Raw genomic sequence first — 12,824 nt, forward strand, 5'->3', positions numbered from 1 at the left:
TAATTCAACTCGTGCTTCTTCAGCTGCCTAGAACCATAAGCAATCACCCTTTCGTTCTGCATCAGCACACAACCCAGTCCCACACGGGACGCATCACAGAAGACCGTGAAGTCCTCATTACTAGTTGGTAGAGCTAACACCGGTGCTGAAGTCAACCTCTTCTTTAGCTCCTCAAAGCTCTCTTCACACTGGTCGGTCCACACGAACCTCTGGTTCTTCTTAGTCAATCTGGTCATGGGAGCTACAATCTTAGAGAAGTCCTGAACGAACCTCCTGTAGTAACCTGCTAAACCCAAGAAGCTCTTGAGCTCTGTCACCGTAGTGGGTCTAGGCCAGTTAGCTACAGCTTCCACTTTCTTGGGGTCTACCTCGATTCCATTTTCTGACACCACATGCCCCAAGAAAGAGATGCTCCTTAGCCAGAACTCACACTTGGAGAACTTGGCGTACAAGCCATGTTCCCTCAAGGTCTGCAGAACTAACCTCAGATGATGGGCATGCTCCTCTGCATTCCTGGAATACACTAAGATATCATCTATGAAGACAATAACAAAGTGATCCAGGTACTGGCTAAACACTCTGTTCATGAGATCCATGAATGCTGTGGGGGCATTGGTTAACCCGAACGGCATCACAAGGAACTCATAATGCCCATATCTGGTCCTGAAAGCTGTCTTCGGTACATCCTCTTCCTTTATCCTCAGCTGATGGTACCCTGATCTCAGATCTATCTTGGAGAAACAACCTGCTCCTGCTAGCTGGTCGAATAGATCATCGATCCTTGGCAACGGGTACTTATTCTTGGTAGTGACCTTGTTCAACTGCCTGTAGTCGATATAAAGTCTAAGGGATCCATCTTTCTTTTTCACAAATAGCACTGAAGCACCCCAAGGTGAGGTACTCGGTCTGATGAATCCTCTATCTACCAACTCTTGCAACTGCTCCTTAAGCTCCTTCAATTCTACTGGTGCCATCCTGTAGGGAGGAATAGAGATCGGTCTGGTTCCAGGCATCAATTCAATTTCAAACTCTATCTCCCTAGCAGGTGGTAAACCTGGCAGCTCGTCTGAGAACACATCTAAAAACTCACTGACCACGGGCACTGAGGCGGGCTCTCTGACATGACTATCCAGCTCTCTCACATGAGCTAGAAAACCCTGATAACCTCTCCTGAGCAGCCTACGAGCCTGAAGGGCTGATATCAAACCTCTAGGTGTACTCCCCCTGTCTCCTCTGAAGACAACCTCTGACCCATCCTGACATCTAAACCTGACTACCTTGTCTTTGCAATCCAAGGTAGCACCATGGGTAGATAGCCAATCCATCCCTAGAATGACGTCAAAATCTGTCAAATCTAGAACCACAAGGTCAGTGGACAAGCATCTTCCCTCCATAAAAACTGGACTACACTGGCAGACTGACTCTGCCACTGACGGGTCACACTTGGGTCCACTGACCCATAGGGGACACTCTAACCCAGAGACCATCAATCCCAACCTCTCGACGGCCCTCGGAGCAATGAAAGAATGAGATGCACCAGGGTCCATTAATGCATACACATCAGAACAACCAATGATGAGATTACCTAACATCACGGTGTTGGATGTGTTTGCCTCCGGCTGAGTCATGGTGAAGATCCGTGCTGGAGCTGACGGGCCCTCACCCCTGAAACCCGCTGAAGAAGAGGCTGCCCCTCTTCCTCTGCCTCTGCCACTAGCCTGAGTCGCGGCTGGAGCTGCTGGCTGAGCCACACTACCAGAAGCTGTCTGCTAAGACTGCGCCACAAAAGCTGCCCTAGGACACTTCCGTGCCATGTGTCCCTCCTGTCCACATCTGAAGCAGGCTGTCGTCCCAACCAGACATACTCCTTTGTGCGGCTTCCCACACTTCTTGCATACTGCATTATCTGCACCTGAGCTCGAACCACTTCCTAATCCCAGACCAGACTTGATCTTGCTCCAGAACTTGTTCTTCTTTGACTTCCTAGAACCTCTGTCCCACTTCTTACTGCCTGAACTCAGAGAAGAAGGGTCTAACCTTCCCCCACCTGGGGTCTTGGAACCAGAAGGCTGTGCCACTGACTGTTTAACCTTTCCTTCGATTATTGCACTAGCCTCCATTCTCCGAGCCATATCCATTATGGCATGGAAACTCTCCCTCTCTGCTGACTGAATCAAGGAGGAATACCTGGAATGGAGCCTCATGATATACCTCCTTGACTTCCTCTGATCTGTGTCTAGATTCTGCCCAGCAAACGGTAACAGCTCCAAGAATCTGTCTGTATACTCATCCACGCTCATCTCATCTGTCTGCCTCAACTGCTCAAATTCAATCATTTTCAGCTCCCTGGAACTGTCAGGGAAAGCCCATCCTGCAAACTCATTTGCAAACTCCTCCCATGATAGGCTGTCCAACCTCGGGTTCACATAATTCTTAAACCACTCTCGGGCCTTTTTGCATTTCAGTGTGAACCCAGCCATCTGAATGGCTCTACTGTCATCGGCTCCTATCTCATCTGTAATTGTCTTGACCCTTTCGAGGTACACAAACGGGTCATCACCTGTTTCAAACTGGGGAGCACCCAACTTCATGTAATCGGTCATCTTGACCTTGCTCCCTCCAGATGAGCTAGGTTTAGGCATTTGGGTTTCTGGGACAGTAGGTGCTGCTGGTGGTGGAGGAGGTGCAGCATCCCCTGGGGTAGGGTTTACGGTACCTGGATAGAAAGATGGGGGTGGGTACATAGGGTACTGTGAGTACGGTGGGTAGAAAGGTGGGTATGGCATCTGAGAGTGATAAGGTTTAAAACTGGGGTAATCCGATGTACCTCCCATCGAATACCCGGGATTATGTGAAAAGGGTGGGTAGTAAGGTGGCTGAACAAATCCCAAGGCCTGAGTGCCTCCTTGGGACTCTCCCATTCCCTCTTCCGACATACTTACTCCGAGACTGCCATCCCTCTTCTGATCCACATCCATCTGATCCCCCACATCCTCTGACATATCCCCTTGTACTGTTCCCCTCACTGATCTGCTTCTACCCAGATCCAAAGACCTTCTAGGGTCTCTTACCGCTCTTTCTTTGCTGGACCTACTTGACATTGCCCTAGGCAATGCAGGAGGACGGGCATCAGTGCCCTCGTCCTGGGGTGGTACTCTAGTCAATCGTGCAGATCGACGAGTTCCTCTCATCCTGTTTTCTGAAAAACAGCACACATCATTTTGAACATTAGCAACAAATGGTTCATGTGCAAACACATAAACCCGCATCACATACATCACATATCAAAGCATAACATTAATGCACATGCATAAAATCATGGCATTTCACATCATCATTCAAGACAGGACTCTTCATCCTATCCTAGTGGACACGGTTTTCCTATTGTGCTTGACCTTCTATAACCTCCATGAGCCCGACACTCTAGGTCCGACCATATGAACCTAGGGCTCTGATACCAATCTGTAACGACCCGAAAATCGGACCGCTACCGGCGCTAGGATCCAAATCGGCTTAAGGCCGCCGGGACTCATAGTAAGCCAAACATTCATCCTGTGAACCTGTTTAATCCCATACATGATCAACAACATACATAAAAATTTTGAACTTTTCTTTCCATTCAATCACCAAACTCAACCTGTGCATGCACTATCCTTAAACATAAATATTAACCCCACCTTGGAGTCCTCATCAATGCTCCAATGGGGTGACATAATATAAATTAAGTTTGGTTTACAATAATCATCATTAAACATTAAGATCATGTACTAGAAAGGGATTAACAATAATACTATGGTCAAGCACAACTCTAAACTTTCACAAGCATCATTACATAACATTTCTATACTGTACTTTTACATTACATCATATCCATGTCCACATCTAGCTATTACAATAACATAACTCTACTCCTGCTAACCTCCCGGTCTACCCTGTACCTACAATCCTGGGGGGTAAGGGAGAGGGGTGAGCTATAAAGCCCAGTGAGCAGAATAATAAGACATAGTATTTAAAACATATGATAACATGGAATGCATCATAGCACAAACAAATCACATCAAGGATGAACTTGTCACCATTTAGGCCTCTATATATTCCAATCATGCCAGGGGCGTAGTGCAGGCCACACCTGGTCTTTCTCTTATACATAACATATCATACATAACCAATTGTGCCGGGGACGTAGTGCAGGCCACACCCGGTCTTTCTCTTACATAGTGCCAGGGGCGTAGTGCAGGCACGCCTGGACTTCCATATCATATCATCATGTCATAACATATGAGGGCTAATGGATCATTCAACATTCATCCACATCAACAACATATTATGCAATGCAACATATTCGTGAATTCTAATGCAACACCCTAATATATCTCATGGTATTCATGATGCATAAATCATGCTAAAACTTTCATTTACTTTGAAATGAAATAAGGTATTCCACTCACCTCTGGCTGAAGCTCTAGCAGACTCAGAAGCAGCTAAACTCACTGCTGGGGTCCTCGGTTCCTCGGGTCCGAACCTATACAGGTGGACTCAAATGAGGGACCTAACATCCATAAACATGACTTTAAAATACTCCTAAAAACCCCCTAAAACACCTTAAAATAATCATAGAAATCATGCAAAGGAAGGCTGAACAGGGCACTTTCGGCGGCAGGTTCGGCGGCCGAAAGGCCCTCCAGAGCCGAAAGTCATGCACCTTCAGCGGCACTTTCGGCGGCCGAAGGTTCCCTCCAGAGACGAAACTCATGCATGTTCGGCGGCACCTTCGGCGGCCGAAAGTCCCTTCCAGAGCCGAAAGTCATCTTTCGGAGGCAGGGTTCGGCAGCCGATTCATGCTACCACAGGCAGGTTCGGCGGCCGAAAGAGCCTTCGGCTGCCGAACCTGAGTTCTTCCCAAGGATAGAAACTCAGCCTTCCTCATGCATAAACGCCTCCCAACACATTCAATCATGCATTTTCCTATTCTACAACATGCATACTCAAGCATACAAGCTCCTAGGTGTTTCAAACTATCCTAAACCCCATCTACAACACATCAAACATGCATATCCAACACACATTGTTCATAAACATACAGTCAACCCATAAACTCCACATAAACCTACACATGCATTTCTACCCCAAGAAACTTCATAAAACTTACTTAAAACATTAAAGGAACTATGGATCTACTCTTACCTCTTGAAGAACGAGAGGAGAGACGATCCAACTCGGAGATGGGGAGAAATCCGCTCTTTGGTCTCCAAGTTTCCAAAACTTGCTCTTTTTGTTTAAATATCTTCAAAACGACATAAAGCTTGTTAAAACATGAAAGATCGGGAGGAAAAACATTGAAAACAACCATAGGAGAGCAAGAACTCACCGTGGCCGAAAATGGGGAGAAAACTCGCCCGTTTCGGCCATGGAGCTCTTATATAGGGGCTGGCAGACCACCTTTCGGCAGCCTAAAGTGCCTCCAAAACTCATGCAAGTTCGGCGGCCGAACCTTTGAAACTTTCGGAAGCCTAACTTGCCCCCCCTAAACCATCCCATGTTCGGCGGCCGAACTTGAGGTTCAGCGGCCGAACCTGGAAATGTCTCCTTGGTCTTTTTTCTTTTAAAACTCAATTTCCTTTTAGCTTAAAACCATAAGATACATTTAAAACATTTTATAAAAATATGCTTTTACCCTTCTAGAGGTTTTCGACATCCGAGATTCCACCGGACGGTAGGAATTTCGATACCGGAGTCTAGCCGGGTATTACATTCGCGTCCAAAGAATGGTGACATTCTAAATAAGAGATAAATAAGTGTTCATAAATAAAAAATGAAAAAAAAAAGCCTTGGATATTTTATTTTTAAACGTAAGAACCAACTTTGAACAACAATGGAATTGGCTAAAATAGGATCTAGTGACCACTCCATAAATACTACTTGACTATTTGTGTGATTAAGTGTGAATAACTTGATCTCTCCTATTTATGTCAATGATTTTGTTGGGAGTATTGTTTGCAATGTGACTCATGGGATTGTTAGTTATATGCATGATGGTATACTGTTGTGCTTCAATTCAAAAGTCTAGATGAAAAAATGGAGTTGATGATCTAAATTGTTTGAATGTTTGAGGGCAAACATAATTTAAGTGTGGAGGTATTTAATAAAGCCTAAATTTAGCACATATTCTTCTTATCTTCTATCACCTATCTAAGTGATTTTCTATAAATTTTGCATCTTTTATCATGCTTTTGCAGAAAAACAAAAAATAGAAAAGATGTGTAAAAATAATGAGAAAAAAGTTGATTATGTACAGTGGCTGAACTGATTTGATCAACGATTTGACCAAGTCTCTAGGCAAACTAGCGAACAGCAGTAGAGGGAGACCTGCCAACGAGCGAGAAATTAATTTAAATTTAAAATAAAAGATCAGATATCTTCATTCAAAGTCATAGAATCTCACAAGATTTTTCCTCCTTAAATGCGAGATATTATCCTCTATGAATCAAGAAATCTTCTCCCAATGGAAAAAAAATTAAAGGAGTTCTAATAAAAGCAATCAAGATCTCCTAATTTTGGAAGGATTCTATTAGGGTTCAACATCTATTTAATCTGATCTTTATGGACAGCCGCAGATCTTGAGGACCATCTCTACTAGCCGAATTTCTTCTCTTCTCTTCTCTTCTCTTTTGTATTTTCTCTCAAGTCATGAGTGGCTAAACTTTTTATTTCTAGTTAAAGTTAGGTTGAAATTTTAGTTTATCCATGAATTGTGAGATTTAAATATCAGTATTTATATTTTATTTTTCTAATATTTATACAATTTCAGCTTAATATTATTATTGATTTGTTATTTGATCAATATGGCCCATTGTTCATACTTTCAAAGTGATATATCATTAGTTTGAATACTTGAAGTCTATAATTGTTTAGGTATTCAATAACAAGTAACAATTAAGGAATTGCATGATTTAGATAAACTCACAATGCGATTTGGTTTGTTGGTTAGAATTGGATCTCTCTAATTCTTAAGATGGTTGATAAATTAAATCCAATAGACGTTATTTGGGTTATTTATTAACTAGGGTTAATTAGGGAACATTTCCTAATTAATTTAAATTTACAAAGAAATTGGTTATGTGGAGCGTCTTCTATAACTAAAACTAATTTTTTAGAATGAATAAATGTATTTTTCTTTCTATGATTAATTTTTAAAAGTAAAATGAATCCTAATTTTTAACTAAAATTTATTTGTATTGATCTTATTCTCTTTTAATTATTGCTTTCATTAATTGCTTTGATTTGTATTTTTTCTTCTCTCCTCGTCAAAAATTCCATTTTATTTTTCTAATTATTGTTTGGAAATTCTTGGTGTCAATTCTCTGTAGATTCGATCATATTCATTCTATACGCAATTTATAATTATTGACTTTGGATATGTTATTTTTAGTGGTTTTAATATCGATCACTTACTCAGTATCTCGAAGATCTATCACAGATTTTTATATTTTTTTAAGGCTATCTTTTACTTTCTAAAAAGCAAAACAAACAAGTAACAGTAAGTTGTTCATCAATAGAAGGAGAATACAGGAGTATGGCAACGAGAATGTATGAAATTCAATGGATAAGTTACTTAATGAAAGAATTTCACTTTCAAACTCAACTTTCGATTCTTTTGCCCTGTGGTAACTAGACTGTGGAACACATAACTGCAAATCCAGTATTCTACGAATGAGCAAAACACCTCCAAAGCAATTGTCACGTGGTAAGAGATCAAGTTTCAAAGGGGTTCATTTCCATCATGCACATTTCATCAAGAAGCCAACTAGCAGACATTTTGACGAAGCTCCTAGTTTCTAATTAGTTCAAAAGTCATATGCTCAAGATGAGATTGCATGACTTACCGCTGTTTCCACCTTGAGGAGGGATCTTGCTAGATAAAACAATAAACGATGCCATTATATTAGATGGTTTCAGAGCAAAATCAAAAGGAGACCAGATGAATAGAAAGTACCAGAAGAGCAACGTGTCCATTTATAACTGTCCCACAATACAATGTTCTTATTATTTTTTAAAAATTCTTTATGCAGTATTTATTTTTATTATAAATATTGTAAAATAACAAGTTTAAAATCAACTAGAGATGTATATAAATATCAGTACAATGAAATAAGAAATCAATTTATCATTTTTCATAATTTTTCATTCAACGACGGGATCTAAACTAATTTAAATAATTTTTAAATTCATTTTTCATTTAACTCGCTAACTTAATTTATTAATAATTTTTACTAAATATTTATAAATTCATCAATTTTTTTTTATAAACAATCCCATAGTTGCTTTGATATATATATATATATATATATATATATATAATAAAAAACTAGGTTCACTAGAAACACAGGATTCATGAATACAAAATTAATCAGAAGCTACGCTGACCAAAACAATGGGCATGGCCAGCCAAATTACCTCAAGATTGTTTTTTTTTTTTTTTTTTTACTCTGATCGGGCAGTGAGAATCAAGCAAATGCAAACTTGGTTAGGCTGTTTCGCAAAGGAGAACAACCCAAAATGGGGCATAGGACTGTGACAATATAATCATGTTTGCAAATTAATTATTAGTACAGTTACTGTCTTTTCTTTTCTTTTGCCTAAAAAAAAACATGCTTATTGCATATTCACAATTTAAAAATTAAAAAAGTAAATATAACAGATAAAGTGAAAGAGTTAAAATGACTTTTTTTTTAAAAAAAAAAAGAGCAAAACGAATTATATTTTGAGAAAAAAATTCAAAATAAATGGGAAAATGACTTCAGCCAAGCTTGCACATCATCAAAACAATTAATATCATGGTCCCCAAGAAAATTGGACAAGAGGATTGATAGCAAAAATTTCTAAATTAGGCATCTCAATTGTGACATTCAAACATTGAATGCCAAGAAATTTTAGTTCTTTTTCCCCTTTTTTTAAGATACTGCATTAACCACAGAAAAAAGAGCCCATACGCACCAACCTTCTTCTTAAAAGCAGGGGAATAGAAGAAATCGATGTGGGAGGCAAAGCTTAAGATAATCATCAATATGGTTAACGAAAGTTGAACACCTTTAAACACAGTAACAAGTTGCCAAAGGTACAGAGGAGCTTTTCCCATGAATATATTCCACAACAGATTATAATCTGTAACTGAATTATTTGGTTAATCAAAGTTTTGAGATTAAATCAGGAGGACTTTCCATACAACCAACTTTTCCAGATATATATATTTTCCTATTGATGTAGCAGATTGGGAAATGGAAGAAAATTTGAAAAGACCAAAGTTACAAGCATTTGAAAGGAGGGTGTTCCATGATGAAGAAAAGAGAGAGGAACTCGAGGGTTGATAATTAGGAGTTTGGATCCTTGCATTGGATGGTAAGTTATAAAACTTTTCTTTTTTAACTATTGATTTCTAAAACTTTTTCTTTGAATGAAAAATGGAAAAATTAGATTAGATGTAGCATAAGAAAACATATATAACAGGCTAGCAACAAGTGATTCTGATGCATTAGAAAACATATATGATCATTGTGATTTTGATGTAGATACCAACAACGTTCTCTTGTTGAGGGCCAACACAAAATTAGGCGTGTCGCAATTGCAGTCCACAGAATAAAGATTAGTTGAAGCATGTAATAATGGCTTCCACTCATATTAATTCCATGCATGCTGCATTCCATATATATTCTCTATTTCTTCCTGAAAATTTGACTTCTGTCAATTACAAGCTTTTAATCTGCTTAAAAAACATTGATATAAAAATATTTTATATATTAATGATAAAAGAAAATGTTACGAAGGTAACAATTACACAATTTAAAACATGCACCTATATAGAGAGATCAAAATATAAATAAATGGATCCTTTCATTGAAAAAACAGATGGGACCACTTAAGAATTTCCCATAGATATAAGTGAGCACTTTAAAGAAAAAAAACAAAGGAAAGTTGATAAACTTAAAAATGTGGTTTTACATAGTCAAACAGTGATTTGGTAACATATCCTTGTTATATCCCTCACCCAACAAAAGTTGAATATCATGTTACATAATACAAGAAAACTAATACTATTTGTTATACAAGTGGTAAATGGTAATATCAGCCAATATGTGGGCAGCTGATGATGTAATACCCATTTGAAAATTGTTAAGAGGATAGCAATACTGTAACTAAGTCTTAATTAATACATGATAAAGACTTGCTAATTAATATGATTCTAAAACTCTTTTGACAAATTATACCATAGTAAATCCCCAGTTAATTGACACACGTCTTGCTGTCCGGATCAATTCTATATATTATAATAAAAACAGATGATCCATCATCACCCAAAAACATCCACTAGTGCCATTCTTATACATACACATATTAATTACATGTGATAAATTCAGACCAATTGATTCCCGGAACTCATTGAAGGGTTGCAATAACAGTCCTCTATCCCTCTCTTTGATGAATAGTTTGACCCCTAGCCTTTAAGGACCATTATGGCAAATTAATTGCTTTCCTGCTTGATACGGTAAATTTTCAATTAATAAAATCTACTACTGTTTATAATCTGCTGGCAGTAAAAATAAGGACTAAAAACGGGCAGATAGATTATAAGACCCATGCAATATTTCATCACAAACAAACCTTTTAAGGAGTCAATTTACATTTTATATGCATGTGTGATTCTATTTTAAGTACGCGGCTTCCATCAATTGCTACTTTTTAAATATCTATATAATCACAAGGGGGATGCTTCTTCTTGCCTTCCATTTCAGAGAGTCGGTGGGAAGCCATCAATGCCTAAGATGTTTGGTGGTAGCTCAGATCTCCCTCAGAAGTCCTTCCGAATTAAGCAAGATGACAAGTTCTTTTCTAGGCTTCTCTCCAAGGAAACCTCCGTGGATAACTCTTCCTTTCGTGTAGATTATGGTGGAGTTACAGTTGCAGTTCCATTCATGTGGGAGTCACAGCCAGGTACCCCTAAGTATTCCTTGAGCGAAAGTACTCTCCCTCCACTCACTCCTCCTCCTTCATACTATTCATCTTCTAACAAAAAGCCCATCAACAAGCTCTACTCGAGATCCAATCTCTTGCACTTTCTCTTCTCAAGAATCAAACCCAAGAAAACCAATAATGCTGTCTCTACTTCTTCAGCTCTATCGCATACTCCATCATCTGCTTCATGGTCTTCACTCAATTCTTCCAGTTTTCTTCCATCTACTCCTACAAAGTATCACCAAGGAAGCAGGTTTTCTAGCCCTGGGTCATCGTTTGATTCAAGGGCATATGATGAAGAAGCAGCCGTTGGACCACCATCCCCTACTTCAAAGTATTTGTGTTTTGGAGCTAGTAGAGATGGGCTTAAAGGATGCTACGCTTGGTAGTAAAAATATCTGGATTTGGTCATGGATCTGAGTGGCCTAGGTGAAAAAAAAATCTCTTCCTGTTTGTCCCCTTTTTTTTTGGGAGTTTTCCTTCTTCTTCTTCTTCTTAGAGATGGGCTTAAAGGATGCTACGGTTGGTAGTAAAAATATCTGGATTTGGTCATGGATCTGAGTGGCCTAGGTGAAAAAAAAAATCTCTTCCTGTTTGTCCCCTTTTTTTTTGGGAGTTTTCCTTCTTCTTCTATGGTATTGTACGTTAAACATTGCTCGATCTTATTCTGGTGTATCTAAATTGTCAGTCTTTACAGCTTCTTTCTTTCTTCTTCTTCTTCTTCTTCTTCCTCGTCTTCTTCTTTTTCTTCTTCTTCTTCTATGGTATTGTACGTTAAACATTGCTCGATCTTATTCTGGTGTATCTAAATTGTCAGTCTTTACAGCTTCTCAAATTATGCATTGAAGACTCATGAAATTAAAAATTAGTTATGTTTCTTTTTCTTTTTTTTTTTGTAACAATATTTGTCTTTTTGGTACGTAAATATGTATGACCATAATAATTTGTTTAAAAAAGAAAACCCCAAAAAAAAAAAATAAAATTAAAGTTTGATCTCATTTCAAAAATATGAATATGAGATTCCCATTGGAAGCCCCAAACAAACAATAAGAATCACATGATTTTGTATTAATTTGAAAACGATTCTAAGATTAATCCCTGTTGCTCTGGTCCACTATTAATTATTTCTAAAAATTGCAAGGCCTTAGCAAGAACACTGGTGGGGTACAAGGAAGATATTAAGGAGTGGTGCAATTGGTAGTTGCTTGTTGTAAGTACAATTAATTTAGCATCTAGCAATAGCTGTGTATCTATGTTAACCCGTGTAATTATTTAATGCTAAGAGGAAAGATGGGTACAGTTTCCTACCCCAATATTATAATTTGCATCTTTCCATTTGCTAGGTGTCTGTGTTCTGTCTTGTCCTCGTCAAAATAATGAAAGCTTGTCGTATTTCTTAAAGGGGATAGCTTTTGCTTACTTTAATTACACAGATAATCCGTTTATATTTATATTAATAAATCCTACTGTTTAATTAATGAATAATTGTTGAATGAATGTGTAGTTACTGATCTGTCTCTGCCCAGTGATCCATTATTGAGTTGCTTAAGGCACACAGATCTTAATTATGTAAACTAAAAGAACAGAAGTCAGATTCAACAGGGAAGCTTCCTCTTAGACAGAGTTATACACTGTGACAATGATTACAGAGCTAGTTAATATGGTTAATGTCTGAAATTTACCATACTTTCACTTGGAAACTGCCAAGTCTCATTGTACGCTTTAATTGCGATCTACAAAAACAGTTAGGGATGATAAATTTGTTCCTAGATTGCTGTCTGTACTTTTGTAACGAACAAGAGGCAAAAGCATTATGT

General features: G+C 38.5%; 1 protein-coding gene across 1 annotated transcript; it reads left to right on the forward strand.

Moving 5' to 3' along the window:
* The first annotated feature begins 10,702 nt into the window (after positions 1-10,702).
* On the forward strand, positions 10,703-11,708 carry LOC110621308. Its single transcript, XM_021765541.2, has 2 exons — positions 10,703-11,392; positions 11,534-11,708. Exons 1-2 carry the CDS (start codon positions 10,809-10,811, stop codon positions 11,535-11,537), a joined length of 588 nt encoding a protein of 195 aa, XP_021621233.1. The 5' UTR covers positions 10,703-10,808; the 3' UTR covers positions 11,538-11,708.
* Positions 11,709-12,824: the final 1,116 nt, after the last annotated feature.

The sequence above is a fragment of the Manihot esculenta genome, chromosome 8 (genome assembly GCF_001659605.2).
Source record: "Manihot esculenta cultivar AM560-2 chromosome 8, M.esculenta_v8, whole genome shotgun sequence".
In the NCBI taxonomy this organism is placed as follows: domain Eukaryota; kingdom Viridiplantae; phylum Streptophyta; class Magnoliopsida; order Malpighiales; family Euphorbiaceae; genus Manihot; species Manihot esculenta.